The sequence below is a fragment of the Cynocephalus volans genome, chromosome 2 (genome assembly GCF_027409185.1).
Source record: "Cynocephalus volans isolate mCynVol1 chromosome 2, mCynVol1.pri, whole genome shotgun sequence".
Taxonomy (NCBI): domain Eukaryota; kingdom Metazoa; phylum Chordata; class Mammalia; order Dermoptera; family Cynocephalidae; genus Cynocephalus; species Cynocephalus volans.
Genome location: NC_084461.1, coordinates 210,353,265 through 210,375,806, shown reverse-complemented (window position 1 = coordinate 210,375,806; position 22,542 = coordinate 210,353,265). Strand labels below are relative to the sequence as shown.

The following is a 22,542-nucleotide window of genomic DNA, read 5'->3' as shown; positions in this document are numbered from 1 at the left end:
TTGATGGGACACGTCTCCAACCCTGCCTCTGCTTCACCAGCCTTAGTCAAGCCCCTGCACTTGGTCCTCAGAGCTGCTGCCACCACCTGACAGCCTCCCCTGCCCACCACACCGCCTCCATCCATCTTGTGAGCAGCCCCCAAGTCCTGCCACAGACCTAGCACCTCCCCTGGTGTGAGCAGTCAGGTCCCCTGGGCCCACCTGCCCTGACCAGCACACTCACCCCCAGGTGCTCCTAAGGCAGAGCAGCCCAAGACGTTCATTATTCTCAGGCACTAGACTCATGTTTTTGGTCTCTATTTATTCTCACTAGTGCCATTTGTATTTTGAGTTCTCTGTGTCTGTGTAAAACTCTCTAGACAGCTTGAAGGAGTTTATAGAGATTGCCTTTTCATGATTTTAAGACGGTACCTGAAGGTGGGACTTGGTGACCGTGGGCGCCCACTTCATGGCCTCCTGTAGGATCATTCCACAGCGTGCAGCAAAGTCCTTCACAATGCTCTAGAAGGGGTGACACTGCTTTTCAACAAAATGAGAGTACTTCTTCTGGGCTGTTGAGGTGACTGTCATAGGCTGAATTGTGTCCTCCCCCCAAATTCCTAAGTTGAAGCCCTAACCCTCAGTGCCTCAGAATGGGAATGAAGACCCCGTGAAGACATGGAGAGCAGGTGGCCATGTACAAGCCAAGGAAAGGGCCTCAAGAGAAACCAACACTGCCAACGCCTTGATCCTGAACTTCTACCCCTGAGAACTATGAGAAATAAATGTCTTTTTCAAGCCACCCAGTCTGTGGTACTTTGCTATGGAAGCCCAGCAGACTAACTCAGTGACTGTGTTCTAACACCAAGGCTGCCAGCACTGGAAGCCCACACATACTACAGTAATTCTTAAACAAGGCTGTGTGGCAGAGCCTACATGAATAGCACAGTACACAGCCACCATGCAACATACGTCTCGAGTCAGTAATTGAAGAGGGAGGCAGGTTCTGGGTAGCAAAATTCCTCACAGGTGCCACGACACTGTGTGGGGAAACTCCCCATTGACAGCTGGTCTGGCTGAGAGGACCCAAGCCCCAGGCTGGAGGAGCTCCGAGCCAAACTGAGCTTTGGTCCTGCCACAGCAAGGATCTGGGTAGACTGAATTGGAAAGAGGAGACGCCCAGCATTGCCTCATCATTTGGAGCTATTCACCCTGCCTGGTTTCCCACAATACAGTGCAAAGCCGAAGTCATGTTACTCTATTACCACAATAACAAAGTCAGGACACCTCAGGAAGTGAAGCTCGTCTGAAAATCATGCTTGCTCAATGTGGATTTATTTACTTATTTCTGGGAGCTGGCTGGCAAGGGGAACCAAACCCTTGACCTTGGTGTTACAAGGTAGCACTCTAACCAATTGAGCTAACCAGCCAGCCCTTTTTTTGCTTTATTTATTTATTTGTTTATCTTTTTGGTGTCAATGTGGATTTGAGAAACTATAAACTGATAGGAAGCTGAAACCTCTTTGGCAGCTAACCAGGAACACAGCTGAGAGCCAGCCTGACTGAGTGGCCAGAGCACAGGCTTGGAGGACTGACAAGCCTGGGGGCGGCCTAGCTCCCCTCATCATTGATGGGACCCCAGCAACTGCTCAGTTTCCTCATCATGGGATGGGGCCAGTATTTCTCACACCCCAAACTGCTGGGGACTGGGTGACCTCGTATACACCAAGCACCTGCCTAGACACACTCAAGGAGTGGTGGTGAACTGGCCCTTTCTGCAGAGGACCACGTGGGGCCTACCTCTCGGGCTTCGTAGGTGTCAGGAACTGTGATCCGATAGGGGGCATCAGGAATGTCGTAGTAAGGCTGGTCCTTGTGAATATCCTGCAAGCACAGTGGGACACCCTCTTCCAAACTGCCTTCCCATGTTGCTGCTGTCAAGCCTCTGACACTGGGCAGCAGAACGTTTGCCACCCCTCCCCCATGCATCCTGTGACAGGCTTCTGAACTTGTTGCAGCTGACTAGAAACCCCAGGGTGGGATTTGGGCCCCACATCCCTGGTATGCCCTGTGTAGCCTAAGTTAGATTCAGGTGTGTCACGAGAGGAGCATGCCACAACAGAGGGTGGATCAGAGATGAATCAGTCAACCCCAGGTCACCCAAGGATACTTACAGCACTCAGCGACAGTGACAGGGTCTGCAGGATGTCCAGCATGGTCTTCAGCACAGTCCCGCTCCAGAGCAAGTGGGGAAATCTGCACCAAGAGCCAGCTCTCAGGGCCCAGGCATCAAACCCTCTCAGGAAGCCAGGCTCTATTTGGTGGGTGGGGCCTGGGGCCCCCTCTGCTACCTCCCCCTGCCCTGGCACAAGCCCACACGTGCTGTGACCAGCTGAAGGCAGGAGGGTACCTGCCTTCCCCAGCAGCGAGGTGGATGGTGCTCGGTCAGACATGCTCCCCAGACCCCTGCCAGCCCCACTCCTCAGGGCGAGACATGCCCCAAGCAACCTGCTCTGAACCTGACACCAACTGTCTTGGTTATCCACTGGCCAGGTCATGTCCCCTCACTTCTGAAAGCAATTCTCTTAGTTTTCAACCAGGGCTCCGCAATATTTCTCACTTCATGGCACAAATAGAAAACAACAGTGTCTGCATGACACCCTGGAGAAGAAAAGTTGCCTACTCCTGAAAGCAACAGGTGTAGCATCTCTGCACAGCTGTAACTTATCTGTGGCCCAGCGCTCAGGAGGCTCAGCTCAGACATGTGCCACATGTGTGCTGGGATTGTTCTCATGGTGCTTGGCTGGCTCTGGCCCCACCGCTGATGGCACTGATGCCTGGACAGGCAACACAGCATTTGTGGTAGGCTTAGTGTGGGTGTTTGCTGCCTCTGGCCTTCACACCTCAAAGAGGCTGGCCCAGGGTTCTCATCAGTGTGGGAATGTGTCCCAAGAGGATCTGCTTTGGCTACCAGCACAGAGGGCATGTAGTGGAACAGGGCCAGTGTGGGCTTTAGTTCCTGAGAAGCCCAAAAGACACCGATTCTACCAGGAGACTTCTGGCTGGGTTCTGTGCTAGGAGATAGTGGGCAGACCCTTGCCAGAGTGGGTGGGATTCAGCAACACAGGAACATGACACCCTGATCAGCCAAAGACATACCATAAATAACATGGATAGGTCAGAATGAATGGAGGTTTCAGGACCAAAATTCAGACTCTGTGGCAAACTCACTGACAACTGTGGAAGCTGCATTGCCCTTGAGAATTTTCATTCTGACTCCATTTTTTTCTGTACTTTTCCCCATATTCCAAATCACAAAAGTGTACACCCACCCACCCACCCACCCACCCAAAGCATTAGAAGGAAAATAAACTTACTTATCTACCAGACCAGACAGATACTTGTCGGCCACCCTCCTTATCCTCTTGTGAATGTGGTTAAAGTTCACCAGCAGAAACTGAGCATGCTGCTCCAGCTCCTCTTCATTCTCCTTGGTCTTAGCCTAGAGATTCAGAAGAGACAGGTACAATAGCGCCCTTCGTGTGCTTCCAGCAGCCACGTGCTCACGCTCTGATAAGGCTTACTTTATCCGCCATCATGTTCAGGAAAGCATCAAACACTTTGTCCGCAACAGCAATCACACACTGCATCATCCCTGAAACGACAGGTAGGTTTCCATGGATCAGGTGCAGCACCAGAAAGGAACCAAACTTGGCTATTTTCAAACATTTTCTTTTGAAATGATTTCAGACTTGTAGAGACAGCACAGAGTTCCCATATACCCTTCACCTGGCTTCCCCAGATACTTATACCTGCTATAACCAGGTTGCATTTGCCAAAACTGAGAAACGGATGACAATACAATACTATTACCTAAACTTCAGACTTTATTATCTAAATTTCCCCAGTTGCCCTTGCTCATGTCCCTTTTCTGTTCCAGAATCCAATCCAGGACACCATGTGACTTTTACTCATCATGTTGCCTAGTCTCCTCTAATCTGTGTTGATTCCTCGGTCTGTTTTTGTCTTTCATGACCTTGACACTTTTGAAGAACACAGGTATTTTGTAGACTGTCCCTCAATTTAGGTTTGTCTAATGCTTGCTCATGATTAGACTAGGGTCACAGGATTTTGGGGAGAAAACCACAGAGGTGATGTGCCCTTCTTGTCACATCATATCAGGGGTATGTGATATCAGTATCTCTTATCACTGGGGAGGTTAGCCTTAATCCTTGGTTTGAGTTACAATTGTCCCTTTCCATACTCCATTCTTTAGAAGTGAGTCATGAAGCCCACCCAGCCCACACCAGGGGCTAAGGAATTAAGCACTACCTCCCAAAGCGAATTGGTGGATGAGAGTTAAGACTACCCCAGCAACTGATAAATATTTGGAGGAAGAGATTTTGAGGTTATGCAAATATCTCATTTGTCTTTAAATTTTTGCCCACTGATTTTAGCATCCATCAGTGGATTCTGATGGTTTTCTCTCTCTCTCTCTTTTTGGCAGCTGGCCAGCATGGGGATCTGAACCCTTGACCTTGCTGTTGTAATACCACATGCTAACCAACTGAGCTAACTAGCCAGTCCTTTCAGTTGATTCTGCCTGCAGAAACAGATGTTCTCATTGGGAGGCTGACAAAATGTGCTAGATCCTTAGGTTCCTTAGGGGCTCCTTAGGGGTTGGTAGTTTCCATTTTTGTATTGCTTACTCTCCCTCCTAGAATCAAAGAATCTCAGGGTGAGCCAACTGTCTAGCACAAAATAACTGCTACACAAACACTGGTGGACAAGTTAGGGGAATGAATCAATGAGCAGTTCAGCCAGTGGTTGACGGCATCTCTGCTCTACCCCCAAGTGGTCCTTGGGCGTGTATGTGAGACTCTTTGAGCCCCAAGGGGATCCCTCTTCTGTATCTGGGACCTGTCCTGCAAGAGGCTCCAGAACCCTCACATCATCCTTCCTTGCTTACCCCACTGGCTCCCAGCTGCAAAAAGAAATCCATGCATCTAATTTCCAGACTCTGTTGTGCAGCAGTGTGAAGTACTCTGCAAAGGACTTATTGGATGAAAGTCTTACATAAAGCAGCATCTCGGAGTCCCTGGGGTGATTTTTTAAAAACATTTCTTCAAGCATTGATTTTTCAACAAATGAAAAAAATGGTACCAGAAGTATCCAGGGATTTCTCCATCAGAAAGAACAAGTTGAGAGATTCATCAATGTGCCTATGGTTTCTAGCAATGGAAAGGACTACTCACTACTAGTTGTACTTTATTAACACTAAATTTGTTAAACTTAAGAATTTATCAGTAAGCATTCCTGAAAAAGTTCGTGGATTCTACCAAATTCCCTACATATTTAAACATGATTACAAAATTAATCAAAGTATTTGAAGCATTTAATTAAAACATAGGTCTAATGCTTCAGCATCTCTTAAAATTTTAAACACCTTTAAATCAGACTTATCATTGTCCTTACACTAAAACCGATCAAAAGTGCCTATACTATGCATTTAACTTTTTTTCTTTGCTGTCTCCATTTTAATCTCTCTTCTTCTTCTTATATTTTTGACTAAATAAACTTTTGCAAAACCTATTTAATGTTAGCCCTTTGTAATTTTTCCCTTTGTAATTTTTTAAGAGTTGAGATATAATTTGTATATAATAAAATCCACAGATCTTACATGCTCAATTTGATGACTTTTAACAATAGTGTACTCTCATCCAACCACCACCCAAACAAATACAGAACATTTCCATCAGTCCAGAAAGTTCTTTGTGCCCCTTTCCAGTTTTCCATCTCTTCTTTTTGTTCCTATTCTCATCTTAGGTTTGCCTTACAGGGTTTTGGTAACTATAATATTTTTATGCCTTCCTAGAGTTTCCACTATTTTTCTGTCTTCCTAGGAGTTCAGTCCTCTTGGCTAGAACTGGCGACAGCTGAGGCCCTCTGTGCACTCAGGGTCTGAGGACATGCTGCATTGTGAGACTTGTGTTTCATACAGATTTTCATATTCTGAAATGTTCCCAGAAATGGTGCAGGTCTTGACTCATATGTGACCCATAGAGCCTGACCTACTGCCGTCCCTGAATGGTGTCTCCTCACAATTGGCAGGGCTACCAAGGCGTGGAGACCCTCATGATGATGGCTGTGCCCGCAGCCAGCTCTCTCTGGAGGTCTCGGCTAATAGAGCATCTTTAACCGGCTACTCTGTGGGATGCCTCTGACCATCACACACTGGATGCTCTTGCTACCTGGTCACTCTGAGATCAGGTGTGATCAGTCCCTCTATTGCTGGTGCTTGCCCTGTTCCTGGACTGTGTGGCTTTTACCTGGTGTTTCCTCTTTCCTGATTACACAAAGAGAAAAAACTACATGGCTCCACTTCACAAATACTTAATGGAGAAACAAACGTTATATATACATATACATACACATCCCAGTGTATTCATCCTTCTTTTGTAATTACAACCATCTTCTTGTTCATTTTATATTAAACTTTGCTCTTTTTGGAGTGTCATGAACTCATACCTCTCACAATCAAAACTTGTTTCAATTGGGCCGGCCCGTGGCTCACTCGGGAGAGTGCGGTGCTGATAACACCAAGGCCCCGGGTTCGGATCCCATATAGGGATGGCCGGTTCGCTCACTGGCTGAGCGTGGTGCTGACAACACCAAGTCAAGGGTTAAGATCCCCTTACCGGTCATCTTTTTAAAAAAAAAAAACAACAAAAACCTTGTTTCAATTAAGCAATATAATAAAAATATTGTATTTATATTCAAATCATTATAATTTGTCCATTGGGAATCCTTTTAAATTGGTTCCTTGGTCCTCTCAGCCTGCTCCTGATGTTTAAAAAGCATGACTGCTCTCTGACAACAGTTAAGATGCTCCAGGTCCATCAATGACTATCCGAAGAGCCCTGGTTCCTTTTGGCAGAGGATAGTATTAGGGACCAGGGTCTAGGTGCTAGAGCACACTTGAGCACAGGCAGTGGGCCAGAGTGACATGCCTTCTGTTTTAGGGCCCTTGCAACAGTGGCAGAGGCAGAAAGATGTATATTTTAAGGTTGTATATTTTATACTGATCTTTCCAGTGTAGTATGTAACTTCATAAATTTTCTCCATGTAGACAGAGAATAGGAAGTAGTATTCCTTTTTATCCTTTTAAAGCTCAATTCATCATGAGAGTACCATCATAATAGGCTTACCAGATTTGTCTTTCTGAATAGCTTTATCTTCAAAGTAGCAGAACATTACCTGGAAGCGATCAGGATCTGCTGAACGCAGTACCCTAACAAGGAAAACAGCTTTGAATAAATTTTGAAAAATCCAGGCCCTCCCTATCACAGATTTGACACTGCCCAGAATTGGTGAGGCTCTGCCATTTACAGGGGCATACGATGACCTGGGCTTTCTGTAAGGTGATGTGTACCTTCTATCACAACATTCCCATATTTTCAACCCAGCAACCCCACACTAGCAATATATCTTAAGGATTGTGTGCACAAGGATTCTCATAACAGCACTGACTGCATTCCCCAAAACGGAAACAATCTCAATGTCCATCACTAGGAGACTGGTCAGATAAGCCAAAGTACACCACTTGATGACTCATTACACAGACACCAAAACAAGAGGCAGCTCCATAAGTGCTGATAAAGAACATCCTAGACATACTATTAAGTGAAAAAAGCAAGGTGTGGGGGAAACACGTACAGCAAAATCCTGCCGACAGTTTCCTAAAGGCCTTTCTGTGCATGTGCACATGTAGGATATATATGCTTGCCTATGCACAGACGATTACTAGAGGGAAAAATAAGAGACTATTAACAGTGAGCATCTTTCGATAGTAGTAATGAAGGATTTGGGGCTAGGAAAGTGAGACCTGAATTTTTTCACATTTAGAATCTTTTGTACTATTCCAATGTTTTTTCTTCTTGTTTTTGTTTTATGTATCATGAATGTTTTTACTTTTACAGTAAAACATATCTTTGACCTCAGGAAAGAAAGAAAGAAAAAAGAAATGCATGTGCTTGGACCGTGGCCACTGTGAGTTCCAGGGCTGTGCTAAGACTGCAGGGCTCTGCGGCGTGCAGCGATCAGCCTCTGCACCAGGTTTCCCAGAGTTCAGCCTCAGTGGGGCAGGCTGGGTGGCTCTGAGCCATGCATTCTCAGGTGCTCACGAGCACACAGCTTTAACTTGATTTCTCACATGTTCTACTTTGTGGTTTTAAAGTTCTCCCAATAACCATGGTGGGGAATCTAAGCCAGTCTTGAATAGAGGCTTCGGATTGCTTCTCTGTGCTAGCAGAGTGCTCGCAGGGTCCTGGAAGGCAGCCCAGACTGAAGCTGGACTTGTCGGAGCTGCCTGTAGGCTGGTCTGTTAGCATCCTCCTCTGCCAGTTAACCCAAAAACCTGTCCTGACAACCTGAGACTACCACTCAGGGGCATACTCATGGGGAGGTGGGGACAGCCCTGCCTTGAAACTCATGAGGCTAAGGAAGTCCTGAGACATCTTTTGCTCTGTTTTGACTTGGCTTGTCTTTGAAAACATATTCTTTGTAATAAAAACCAGAAGGAGCTATACTACCATGCTACAGGAGATGGTAATGAGATCAGTGGGGTTTATTTCTTTCCAATTGTTTTGCAAGTTTTTGTAATGTTCTCTTTTTACTTTAAGTAACTAAAATTTTTAAAAAATTATTATGAAAAGAAAAAAAGTCAAAACTCCTTTGGTTCTCTGCAACTCTGGGGAGAAATTCTGATCTGTCACGGAGCCCTCGGCTGCCGAGAAGCAGGAAGGAGGGGACTGAGCAGGAGGGAGGGGGCACATGGCTCTTAACCAAAACAGCTTTAATCTGTGTTATATTCTGAGCTTTCAAGTACGATTTCTTTTACCAGAGGTTGCATAGCACCAAAGAAAGGTAATAGTGTTGTTCTCCAAATATCCCTCCTTTTAAGAACTAACACTTTCTTTTTCAAATCACCCGAGAAAGAAATTATTCCATAACTTATTGCATCCCTCCCGTGACTTAGACAAAAAAGCTTAGAATAATTTGACCTTTTTTTGATGACAGAGAATCATCTTTTAGTAGCTAGTGTATTCGGTGCAGGATGTGCAGGATGCCTTAGGCCTTACCATGGGGGCCTGCAGAACCCACACTGGCTGGCCACAGGTGCTGGGTCTGTGTGTCCTGGTGGCTTCCTCCAGCCCTCATTTACAAAAGGCAGCATGGCACAGTGCTTAGGAAACAGTGTGGGTTCCAGTCTACACCAGGGATTATTACCTTGGCAATTTACTTAACTGCTCAATGTCTCGTTCTCCTCATCTCTAAAATGGGTATATAACAGTGCCTACCTCAAGCCTTTCTTTTTTTAAAAGACGACCAGTAAGGGGATCTTAACCCTTGGCTTGGTGTTGTCAGCACCCCGCTCAGCCTGTGAGTGAACTGGCCATCCCTATATAGGATCTGAACCCGTGGCCTTGGTGTTATCAGCACCGCACTCTCCTGAGTAAGCCACGGGCCGGCCCTACCTGAAGGCTTTTGCACAGTGTGCCCATATACATAACTTAGCAGAGCACCTAGTACAGCATGAGCACTCAATCCATGTTAGCTACTGATGTGACCATGATGACAATTACAGACCAAAACAGTCATTACAGCTGTTAGGACTGCTGTGGTTACAGGTACATCCTGAGCGTGAAACCACCTGGAGAAATGTTTTGGAGCTGGCTGCATCCTGCATCATGTTTGCTGTTTGTACTCAGCTGTGGTCCTGGAAACCAGCTCAGTGAGTGTCTTAGGACCATTCTCAGTGAGGCCTGGTTCCTCAGAGGGGCCCTCGCCCAGTCAATGGACTGTGTGCAGCACTGATTGTCATTGCTCAGAAGCCTGTTCCCTATCGGCACCATGCTCTAAACAACTGAGCTAACTGGCTGGCCCCAGAAGCCTGTTCCCTATGAGAGAGGGGATGATTGCAGGCTTCAGACACCAGGGGGTGTTACTAGATGTGGCCTTTGATACTCATGAAGGGAGACATACAAGAAAAGCAAAGGGTGTTTTTGTTTTTTTTAGAATCTTGTATGTCTTGGGAGTAGTTGAAAAAGTCCCATGCCCAGAAGAGTCCAAAAATAACAAATCCACTCAAATGTGGAGGTGTGGGGAGGTGCAGGCTCATGTACCTCATATATTCCAGCCGGTAAACAGACAGGAGGTAGGTGGACATGGCAAAGTCCAGCTTGTTGATGAGGGCGGACACTTCAGGAGGAGGGTCCAGCAGGTTGATGATGGTGCTGCGGAGCTCACTCAGCTCGGCCTGGAGGTAAAGACACACCCGAGGGCTCGCTGGCACCTCCCCAGGAGAAATGGGCCCCAGTGGCTGGCAACACATGTTAAGTACAACAGAAAGATCGGCCCTTATCAATACAAAGAGCTTAGCAAAAATGAGAGGAGAATCCTTACGGGGGTAACTGTGTCGTTTTTCATGGCTGAGTTATACTGCAGGACAGAGCGCAGTGGCTCCTTGCTGGGAAAGGTGAGCAGGGGGGATTTGGTGGCTATCTCACAGACCCCCTCGTACCACTCTTCTGGCCAGAGTCCTGGAAGAGAATGAATAGAACTGAGAAGATTACCTCAGTCGAAAAGCTCTGCAGACTGGCTCTGACAATTTCTAGAGTTGTGGATTCTTTGAGACAATTATCCCAAAAACGGGGCATAGAAATGAGTGTGTTACCTAACTTGGGCAGATTTTTCCTAAGGTATGTGGCCTAAACTACATCTGGGAACTGTAACATTTGCAAATACCTGTAGAAAGCAGCAGCTGCACTGGGACTCATCTCAAATGTGCTCACATTGATAATTAGGCTGACTCTGATCTCTCTTTGTTGTCACTCTGCACTCTGCCTTCCCCGGGAGAGAGATCATCCCCCTACCTGACCCCTCCACAGCGAATCCCATCAGTACAGAATAGAGCCAGAAGTCCCGGAAGAGCTTCTGTAACCGAGGCTTAGCTTCCTTGATGGGCGGCAGTCGTCGGGTAAGCTGATATGCCAAGAAGAGAGGGAGAAAGGTGGTTATTTGTTCATGAAACCCTCACACCTGTAGGTGTAAAATCAACCATCAACTCATTCTCCAAGAGCATTCTCAGAGACTCAGTCAGATTGGGTTTGCACACTGATCAGTGACCAATGCCTCTTGATAATTTCGCCAATAAGTATTAGCAGTTTATTCATTCATTCATTTACTGAGTACCTAATGTGTGGTAGGCATTCCTGCACTTAAAGGGCATTCTGTTTAGTTTGGAGGGAGGTAAGCAAACAAACACAGCAGGGCTGAGTCCCTGGAGAAGGTGTCATAGGTCTCAAAGTTGCCATGTGAGTAAAGCTTAGCCAGGCACAGAGAAGAAAGCAGCTTGCCCAGTGATAGGGAGCACCAGGTCCAAAGCCTGGCACTGTGGGAGGCATGGAGTGCTTAGGGAAAGGCAAATGGTGAATGGGGGCTGGTGCTCAGAGGAAGGGATGCAATTGGAAAGGCAGGGAGGTTGGGAGAAATCTTGTGGGTCAAGAAGAAGTGGATTTCAATCTTTTTCAGCAGCGCAACTTTTTCCAACAGTAATGCGGGGCAGTATCCCAATATGTAAAATAGGTAAAAGCAGCAGCATACTGTGGCAGAGTGAGAGGCCATAGCCCATACATCCCTGTTCTAGACAGCGTCTCACCTGGTGTGAAGCAGGGAGTGGCTCATCAGTTATGTAAAATGGTTAAATTTGTGCACAACACCCAGCTGGACAGGTAGTTCCTCACAGAAACTCGGTACAGTGATGATCAACCTGCAGTGAGGGGGGCTTTGCGATCTAACCACTTATGAGTGCCAAACATGGGCAAGGGACCCAGAGTGGAGAAAGGTCATGATACTCATTGCTGGGAAGTGAGGGGGATGCAGTGAGACAGGCACATTCACGCACAGCTGGCAGGACTATAAATTGGTACAACAGAGGCTCCAAGTGGCTGTGAAACCCAAAGAGGTTTTGACACAGGTAAGAGAAAGTGACTCAACCCTATCTTTGATTTGGGCTGCTACTCCTCACCCTATGAACTTCTTGGCTCCCTCTAAGGACTTAGGCATGAAAATGCCCTGTGCGTTCTCCCTGCTCTCTGACCACTCCTGGCCCACTGGCCATCATCCCACCTGAGACTGCTCTAGTCCTCAGAAAGGGAAGAGCAGGGTAGTATCAGAAAAGGCCCTAGAAACTCTTTGACGTGTCATTAGATAAAGATATGAAATGGCCATGGCTGGTTAGGACCCTGTGTGGGTAAATATTCCTGTACTTCAAGAGAGATGGAAAGAAAAGGAAAGAGCATAACTGTGGTAATTAGAGGTGGGAAATGGGGAGAGAGAGGGAGGTTAGCGAGAAATTGGTTCAGGGTCACAAAGAATGATTATTTTTGTAATGATGAATATACCAATTAACCTAATTTGATCACATATGTACACAGGTATTGATATTCAACCGTGTACCTCACAGATACGTATAATCAATTATGTTTCAATTAAAAAAAAAGAGAGACAGAAAGGAGTTGGGACATTCTAGAGAAGGGCTGTAAGATGATGAGGGGTCCTGTCTGGCCCCTAAGACAGGAAAGGAAAAGGCTACAAGATAACTGACTAGCTCACTCCTGAAAAAAATCAAGGTCAGGGGAAAAGTAGGAAGACTGAAACAGATAAAGGAGCCTAAAGAGACATCATAGCCAAATGCAATGCATAAACCCTGTCTGGATTAAAAAAAAAAAAAAGAAAGAAAGCTATAAAAGATGTGGGAACATAGAGGCCTGATTAGAATAGGGAGTGCATAAAGGGCAAAAGCCTCAAGTGCACAGGATCAGAACTATACGTGCTGAAAACAGCACATGCTGAAAACAGCAAAAATATTCTGATTGAGTAGTAGGGAACACCGAGATCATTTTCTGTCCTGTTCACACACTCCTTTCTGCGCTTCTTTTGATACTATACTTAGTTTGTTACATAGTCAAGGTCTTGACATTACAATAAAAGACCGAGACAAGCCCGAGCTCGGGGCTGCACCTATTCTCTCCTTTCTTGTGGGAGTTAGCTTGGTGTAGTCCCTCTGGGCCTCTCACCACTTTCACGAAGCTGGGCTCTGAGTAATCCTTGAATCTCCTTCACTGAGAGAAGAGTGACAAGTGGTGCCCTGTGTGAGTCATCTGTAATCCACGGAACAGAGACTGACCTTCCGAAGCCTGGTAAAGGAACCAAGGATGCATCTGACATTCATTCTGGTAAGGAAACATAGACGACCATGGGGTAGTGGGACATCTACAGCAAGGTCTAATTTAGGTCTTTTCACCCAGAGATTTTTTTTTCTTTTTTTCTCTTTTACTTTCCTTTCATGGGCACTTCACTATCAAAAGAAGTGCAACATAATTTACAGCTTCAAGGTCTCTTGAAAGCAGATGGATGTAAAGTAATTGAACACCAGCTTGTAAAATTATTACTGGTAATTAGACAACAATGCCCTTGATATCCACAAGAAGGGAGTCTTGATTTAGAGGATTGGGAACATATTGGCAGATGGTTAAAAAATGTTCTTGGTCCTGTAAAGACTTCTCATCTTACAACATGGAATTTATGTAAAATTGCCTTAGGGCCAATATAAAGTCCCAAAACCATAGCTAAACTGGAAAAACAGGATCCATCTCCTTCTGCCTCAGGTTTTCCCCAGCCACCACCTCCTTTAGATTTGCCTCCCTCAGATTTTACTCCTATCATGGAATAATGTTTCTGTGAGGGACGTCAAACTGAGAGAGAAATGTTACATGCCTTTCCTCTCACCTGAGGTGGAAATCAAGGTCCTTGGCATTAGAACCTTCCTTTTGCTGTTTACAAGGAATTTCGGAAAAGTATAACAGAAAATGGTCTCCAAAGTTCTTTTACTAAAGGAATAGTAGAAGCTATAGCCGATAGTTATGATATGACAGCATGGGACTGGAACACCTTTGTTAAAACCATATTAACAACAGCTCAATACAGTGTTTGGCTTCAGGAATTTCGTGATGCCGCCACCACTATTTCAATGGAAAATTTAAATAATAACATTCTTATAGGTATAGATATGTTAATTGTCGAAGGGGCTTATCTTAAACCTCGGGATCAAGCCAGGCTTCAGCCTCAGGTGTTTGCTCAGATGTCACAGGCAGCTGTTAAAGCATGGAACAAAATTCCAGAAACAAATATTCCTACTGGCTCTTCTGCCACTGTTAGACAAAGGCCTACCAAACTTTACATAGATTTTAACAGACTTCAAGATGCTATCTCTAGACAAGTAGATAATATTCAAACTGCAAATGTTCTATTTTTACAATTGGCCTATGAGAATTAAAATAATGATTGTCAAAAAATTCTTGCTCCTTTAAAAGGGAGGAAGCCTAATATTGCTGAAATGATACGTGCATGTTAAAATGTGGGTACAGAAACTTATAAGGCTCAAGTGCTTGCTGCAGCACTTCAATCTAGAAAATGTCATAAACGAGGTAAAGGACATTTTCAAAAGGATTGTAAACAAGGATATCAAAATCAAATTAAGGGCCGAGCCCGTGGCGCACCTGGTAGAGTGCTGTGCTGGGAGCGCGGCGGGAGCATCGCCGCGGGTTCGGATCCTATATAGGACTGACCAGTGCACTCATTGGCTGAGTGCCGGTCACGAAAAAACGACAAAAAAAAAAAAAAAAAAAAAAAAAAAAAAAATCAAATTAAACCAAAATAAAAATGTCCTAAATGTACAAAGGGATTTCATTGGGCCGCCACTCAATGTAAATCTAAATTTGACTCTGAAGGCAATCCGATTTCGGGAAACAGACAGAGGGGTGTCAGCTCCTGCACCCCTACAAAAAAAGGGAGTCAAACATGGAATGTCCACGCTCCAGCATGGGAGCCTCCCAAGAATGAGATAATATCTCAAGAAAGTGAGTGACTGACTTAAAAGCAGCCACCACTGGTAGTGCCGGCCTCGATTTATCCATAACAGAGGATTTAATTTTAGACGAGGCTGGACAAATAAAAATTGTCTCTACAGAAATATGGGGGCCTTTGCCTAATGGTTCAGCAGGACTTATTTTAGGAAGATCTAGTTATTCCAGTCAAGGTATTCAAATAATACCAGGACTTATTGATTCAGATTATACTGGACAAATTAAAATTATGGTTACTAGTTTAGGGTATCACGTCATTCCCAAAGGAACTCATATTGCTCAATTAATATTAATACCATTTATTACTCCTGGACATTCAAAGAAAGAGGGACAGAGGGTTTGGTAGTACTGAAGCTTATTGGGTTACAAAGATAAATAATGGACGACCCCTCCTCACTCTCATCATAAATCAAAAAACAATAACAGGTTTAATTGATTCAGGAGCAGATATTACTATAATTGCTTCCAAAGATTGGATTCCCTCCTGGAAAACTAGTTCCTCTTTCCTGACTGTATCTGGATTGGGAGGAACACAAACCCCATGCCAAAGTAAATATCCTTTAAAATGTATAGGACATGAAGAACAAACTGTCATTATTGTGCCTTTCCTACTGAGTCTCCCTATCACTTTATGGGGGAGAGACTTACTTACACATGGGATGTTTACACAGGCACTTCCCCTCCAAATTTATCATGAAGGCCACTGCCAAACTCCTGCCATTCAAACTGCAATGGATTACTGGACCCTGTGTGGGTGGAGCAGTGTCCTCTTAAAGGGGAGAAATTACAAGCTCATCTTCTAATACAAGGACAATTACAAGCAGGCCATATTGAGCCTCATACAGCCCATGGAATACTATTTTTTGCATCCCCTAAAAATCAGGGAAATGGAGACTTTTACATGATCTCCGACAAGTTAATGCACGAATTGTGCCAATGGGAGCATTACAACCTGGGCTCCCTAACTCAGCACTTATTCTAAGAGGACATTATCTTATTATTATAGATCTAAAAGATTTTTTTTACCATCCCTTTACATGAAGATGATAAAGAAAAACTTGCATTTTCCCTTCTTAGCAATAATGCTGGGACTCCTTCACAAAGATACCAATGGAAAGTCCTTCCCTAAGGAATGATCAACAGTCCTAGTATTTGTCAGGATTTTGTGGATCGTTCTTTGCGCCCTACCTGATTGGCTTTTCCTGATGCATTAATTTATCATTATATGGATGATATTCTTGTCGCCCATGCAAATTCAAATATACTGTCTCAAATCTACTTACACATCTTAACTCACACAAAAGAAGTAGGGCTTCAAACACTCCTGAAAAAATTCAGAAGACAGAACCATGGAAATATTTAGGTTATATTATTACACAAAGATCTATTCATGCTCAACAAATTTCTTTATCTATCAAAAATCAATTAACCCTTAATGATTTACAAAAACTTCTTGGTCATATTAACTGGCTTCAACCTTCTATGAGAATTCCTAAATATCAGTTACAAAATCTATTTAATACTCTTAAAGGAGATCCTGATCTCCCCACACTATGTGTCTTCTCCCCCCATGCAAAAAAAGAACTCCAACAGATTGAGCTTTGGTTAAGTTCATGACAGCTCGATTGCATTACTCCAGGGGAACCTATTCACTTAATTGTCCTAAACACCCCACATAGCCCTACTGGGCCGATATGCCAATTTCTTCCAAATATAGGAGTTATTGAATGGATTTTCCAAGCTCACCACCCTAAAAAGAAATTATGCACTCAATTTGAACAACAGGTTTGTAGAATAGAACAGGGATGACGCCATTGTCAAATGCTTACTGGTTATGATCCTGAAATGATTAATCCTGGCCTTTCTAAAACTGATTTTTCAGGCAGCGCTCAGACCATCAGAATCTTTACAAATTGCTTTGGCTGATTTTATGGGAACTTTAGAATTTTCCTTGCCTCATGATAAAATATTACAAGGTATTCAATTATTGCCCCTTTCTTCTGTTACTGTTTTGTCACCTATTCCTGTTCCTGATGCTTTAACTATATTTATAGATGGCTCTGGAAAGTCAAGTAAAGGATCTGTTCTCTGGCATGAACAGGGTTGTTGGAAACATTTCCTTACCCTTCATCATAGTTCCACACAACGAGCTGAACTAGCAGCTGCTATTGCAGCTCTACATCATTTTCCTCATCAACCACTCAATATAGTAGCTGATACTGCTTACGTAGTTGGTACAAGTTATTCAAGACGCTTTGATTCATGATGGGAATGATGCTACTTTCTTTGAAATGTTTAGACAATTACAAAAATTAATTCAATGTAGAAATGATCCTTTCTTTGTAACTCATATCAGATCTCATTTGGGTTGCTAGGTCCTCTTACAGAAGGTAATGACCGAGCTGACAAATTAGTAATGTACACAAACGCTATACAGAAAGCTATGGCTTCTCATCAATTTTTTCATCAAGGTGCTAAAGCACTGGTTCATTCCTTTCAAATTCCTTACAGACAAGCTCAAGAAATCATTCGTGCCTGTTCAGATTGTCAAAGATATTCTAAAACAATCTCCCCAGGTGGCATTAATCCTCATAGATTAAAGGAAATGAAATTTGGCAAATGGATGGTACTCATTATGACCCTTTTGGGCATTAAATATTTACATGTCACTGTAGACACTTAGTCAGGATTTATTCATGCCACTGCACAAATAGGAGAAAATATAAAACATGTACAAAAACGTCTTTTCTCTTATATCGCCACTATGGGTGTTCCAACACATATTAAAACTGATAATTAACCTGCATACACCTCCAAAGCTTTTCAAATGTTTTATGATGTATGGAATGTTAAACATGTCACGAGAACCCCTTATAACCCCATTGGCCAAGCCATTGTAGAAAGAGCTAATAGTCTTATCAAATCACAATTACATAAACAAAATAGGGGGAATATGGAGGGAAATTTCACACCACAAGAACAATTAATGAAAGCATTATATACCTTAAATTTCTGAATTGTAATTCACAATATTTGACAGCAGTGGATCGACACTTTACCTGCCCTAATGAAAGGCCTAAACCTTTGGTTTTGTATATCGACATCCCTTACAAGGGCTACAATGGTTGGGCCCTGTTGAGTTATTAACATGGGGAAGAGGGCATGCTTCTGTTTTGTCTCCTACAGATCCTCTTTGGGTGCCTGCTAAAGCTGTTCGTCCATATCATGTGGCACCAACCACCTCCAGGAATGCTGAACAAAAATTTTGAAGTGGAAGAGAAATCCATTTGCTTCCACAATGCTTTCTTCTGAACCAACCTGGGATGATTTTAAAAAGCTTACCACACAAGCAGAAAATACACTGGAAATTACCGGAACACCCAAGACACCTGAAAATTTATTCTTGGCCATGCTTGCTCACAACTATAAATTCCAAAGGTCCAAAGGTAACATGTCTTTTCATAATATATGGGCTCCTCTGTATTATCCAACCTTCCGTAAGCAAAAGTAATAACATTTTTTGGACCCATGTCCTGAATCCTCCTGTTTTTGATTTGATTACATGAGAAGATACAGAGCCTCCTTTAATCATCCAATGATACAACACACACGGGAGGAAAGTGGCTCCCCCCTTCTGGCCCCTTACAAGACTGTGGATTAAATTGTGATAAAGGGGGCTATCATAGCAGATGGCATAAACTTCTTCATGACTGGTATTTTCTTACTGAAAAATTACCTTTATGTGCTGTAAATAATTTCACTGTTAGCAATTTCTGTATTCCTTTTCAACCCCAATGGTATACGAATCATATTGTAAAAGACCCTAATCATGTTTTGGCTGTAAAATGTCAAGTATTCATTTCCACAGCAGGAGTAGGTGGAAATTCTATAATGAGCAAAAACCATCCTAAACCCAGTATCCCTGTATGTTCTCATCTTTGGATTTCTATTGGAGACAGTCAAGACCTTAATTGGATTTCTTGCCACTCCACTAATTTTACAGAAAACACATTGTTTAATAATTGGACTTTAGAAAATTGGGGTCCACGTGACTTACTGATACTGGATTCTAATACCACCTGGAATTATACTCTCCCTTTTAATTATTCTGGTCCACTGACCAGGAGCCACCCCCGCATAGGGCATCCCCTCATGTAATGGAGGGGGGCCTAAGCACATTCACCAGACCTCCGTGGCAAACTGTTTATAGTAGTTCCCTGTAAAGGAAATAAAGTTGAGATCTTCATAGAGATCTCCTTTACCTATTGCTTGCAGGGACTAATTAAGTATTTAACAACCTTTCAGAAGACTGGTGTACGTGCAGATTCCTTCTGGCCTGGCCTGCCCTAGGGGAGTTGTACTAGGTACCGCCAGGAACATCATGCTTGGCTTGCAGGGAAGGATAGTTTGAGTTCTCTAGATGGGTTATCTCCAGATAAGTTAAGCATAGCTATCGATTATTTTGGTGAGCGGGTTATGCTTCGGGCACTTGGCTGGTTCTTGGAGGATAAACTTTCACTAAGTCACGTAAGTGCAGTCGGAATGTTGCTACTTTTGTTATCAACTGCTTTAAAAACCACAAAAGGTAAAGGAGAACTTTGGAGTCTCACCCGTGGGGAGGACGCTCTGCCTAGGACCTTCCCAGTCAGACCCAAACTGCTGTTCTGGGGCTCGCCAGCTGATAGATTACTTCGGAGAGTGTTGTTTCTTACCCAGCTTGGTGGTGTATGCTTTATACCACTGGTCAATCATCTCAATGGAATCCTGGTTTGGCGGGTCCTCTCTTGAGGGTGCGCTATAATCAATATTACTCTCCCTGCCAAATCTACTTGGTTTACTCCTTGCATTACACACTTTAAAATTTCTAATCTTAATATTTCTCATGTGTTTATATTAAAACAAAGAGCAGGAACATGGTTGCCAATTAATCATACTCATGAATGGATGGGAAGTTCTGCTCTGGAACAGACAACTTCTGCTTTAGAGCAAATTTGTCCTAAAGGGTTTCTATTATAGCAGCTGCTGCCATGGCTACCACAGCTGCAACTGCTATAGTTGCTTTATCTCACTCTATCCAAGCAGCACAGAAAATGAACGGATATTTTCAAAATGTAACTGCTGAACTTCTAGCACAAACATACACCAAAAAATCTTACAGAGACTTGATGCCTTAGAGGCAGCAGTGTCTTGGCCTGGTGAACATCAACAAGCACTCTGGACATGAAATCAACTTAATTGTGATGTTAGATATCGTTCCATGTGTATAACTTCTATTCCTTTCAACACCTCTACTTCTCGGGAGGATATTCAAAAATTACTACATGGAGCTTCTCGCTCTGATTTACTTGGAGATATTAATAACCTTATAAATAGACTTCAAAGACAAATGCTTCAACTCCAAGAAGAAGCTCAAAATGCCACTATTAATCATTTAAATGATTTGGCTCATTGGCTCAATCCTACCAACTGGTTTTCAGGACTTAACATCAGAATATGGATTATTGCTGGAATAGGTATATTATTTTTCCTGTGTTTTCTTGCAGTGTTGAAGGCATTACACCACATTTTCCACAGGACTCTCCATGCAGAAGCCATGATGACTCTATTACAAAAGAATACTTACCTCTGATTCCTGAACTTATTGCAAACATTTTTGCAGACTTAACTTTCGTTTAAACAAAAAAGGGGAAGATATGGGAACATAGGGGCCTGATTAGAACAGGGAGAGCACAAAGGGCAAAAGCCTTGGGCAAAAGCCTTAAGTGTACAGGATCTGAACTATATGTGCTGAAAACAGCAAAAATGTTCTGATTGAGTAGTAGGAAACACTGAAATCATTTTCTGTTCTGTTTACACACTCCTTTCTGTGCTTCTTTTGATACTATACTTAGTTTGTTACATAGTTAAGGTCTTGACATTACAATAAAAGATGAGACAAGCCCGAGCTTGGGGCTGCACCTACTCTCTCTTTTCTTGTGGGATTTAGTTTGGTGTAGTCCCTATGAGCCTCTCACTGCCTTCACAAAGTTGGGCTCTGAGTAATCCTTGTGTCTCAGTCACTGAGAGGATAGTGATAAAAAGACATTTTTGAAGTCATGGACAAATCTGCCTTGGACTAGACATATATGTACAGACTATGATTTTTCCAGGAATAATAGTAGTACAGAGCAGGATGGGGCCCCTTCCAATTAAGAGACACAGGTTTTAGTGCCCAGGGCTCAAGTGTTACAATGTCGTCTCACCTGCAAATACCCCATAACATAGCCTCACCACCCCCACATACACAATTAAGGAGATATGGCAAAATATTATAACTGTTTTATCCAGGTAGTTGGTATATGGATGTTCATTATTCAATTCTTCCAACTTCTCTGCATGTTTTTAAAATTTCATATTAAAAAGTTGGAAAAAATATCTAACCATGAGGCAAGCCTTGAAAATGGAATGAAAACAATGGAGAATGTGTGACAGAAGGTACCACATTTCAGTGGGGGCTGACACCATGCACACTCTGTCATCTCTAAATGGAAAAGAGATGCAAAAATGTCAAAGTGTCAAGAGGGCTGAAATTGTTTATTCAATAGTGGGTCACATGATCAAAAATCTAGATATGCAGGAAAGATCACTGGTTACTGGCTTAAAAAAATAACAAAAATAGAAAAGGAACTCCAACAAAGAAGTACATAGAGTAAAAAATGAAACCTGCGTCTTCTCCCAGACCTTTACTGTGAATGAATATCCCTACTATGAAAAGATAACGGCTAACGTTTCCTGTGTGCTGACAGCGTGCCAGACACCACTCCATGTGCTTTCCCCACACTCATGATCTCATTTCATTTCTACAACAAGCTTATGTGGTAGGTGCTCTGTCAGCCAGGTTGGTGGGTATGGAGCAGTGCAGCAGAGGCTGGACAGAGAGCACAGCACCACATGCCCATCTGGAGGGGAGATGCACCCCATGGAAAGAAGAACGCACACCAGGGCTCCACTAGGGGTAGGCTTGGCGTGTGCAAGAACAGACAGAACGGAGCAGCTGCCGGAGCAGCTCTTGTGGGCTTACTAGAGCCCACAAAGGAGTCAGGACACAGGGAATAGCCTCTCAAAGCAGCACGATGGAGCCATGCCGAGGACTTATTGTTGAGGAGGAGGGATGAGGGCTCTGAGAAGAAGGCTCCAGAACGCTAAACCAGATTCAAACACAGCCACATTTTCCACGTCCTGAATGCAGGTTGCCTTTTACACACTAGAATTTCTCAAACTGAGCAACATACAAATGCCCCTATGGGCCCCTCACACACCTGCAGATTCTCCTGTCTAAGAGTCACGCTCTCCCTTTAGATGGTCTCTGGGCAGGCCGGCCTGTGGCTCACTCGGTAGAGTGCGGTGCTGATAACACCAAGGCCACGGGTTCGGATCCTATATAGGGATGGCCGGTTTGCTCACTGGCTGAGCGTGGTGCTGACAACACCAAGCCAAGGGTTGAGATCCCCTTACCGGTCATCTTTTAAAAAAAAAAAAAAAAAAAAAAGATGGCCTCTGGGTGCCAACACTCCCACTCTTGGGTACCAAAATCAGG

At 43.7% G+C, this 22,542-nt stretch overlaps 1 protein-coding gene across 5 annotated transcripts in view; it reads right to left on the bottom strand.

The window, feature by feature from the left end:
• PI4KA (phosphatidylinositol 4-kinase alpha) overlaps positions 1-22,542 on the bottom strand; it is a 124,506-nt gene that overhangs the window by 36,301 nt on the left and 65,663 nt on the right. For all 5 annotated transcript variants that reach the window (XM_063085692.1, XM_063085693.1, XM_063085695.1 and 2 more), the window contains 9 exons: positions 10,914-11,022; positions 10,444-10,580; positions 10,164-10,297; positions 7,188-7,270; positions 3,564-3,634; positions 3,357-3,481; positions 2,154-2,235; positions 1,780-1,863; positions 412-501 (listed from right to left, as the gene is read on the bottom strand). In XM_063085692.1, coding sequence (XP_062941762.1) covers positions 412-501; positions 1,780-1,863; positions 2,154-2,235; positions 3,357-3,481; positions 3,564-3,634; positions 7,188-7,270; positions 10,164-10,297; positions 10,444-10,580; positions 10,914-11,022 — 915 coding nt within the window. The remainder of the gene's footprint in view (positions 1-411; positions 502-1,779; positions 1,864-2,153; positions 2,236-3,356; positions 3,482-3,563; positions 3,635-7,187; positions 7,271-10,163; positions 10,298-10,443; positions 10,581-10,913; positions 11,023-22,542) is intronic.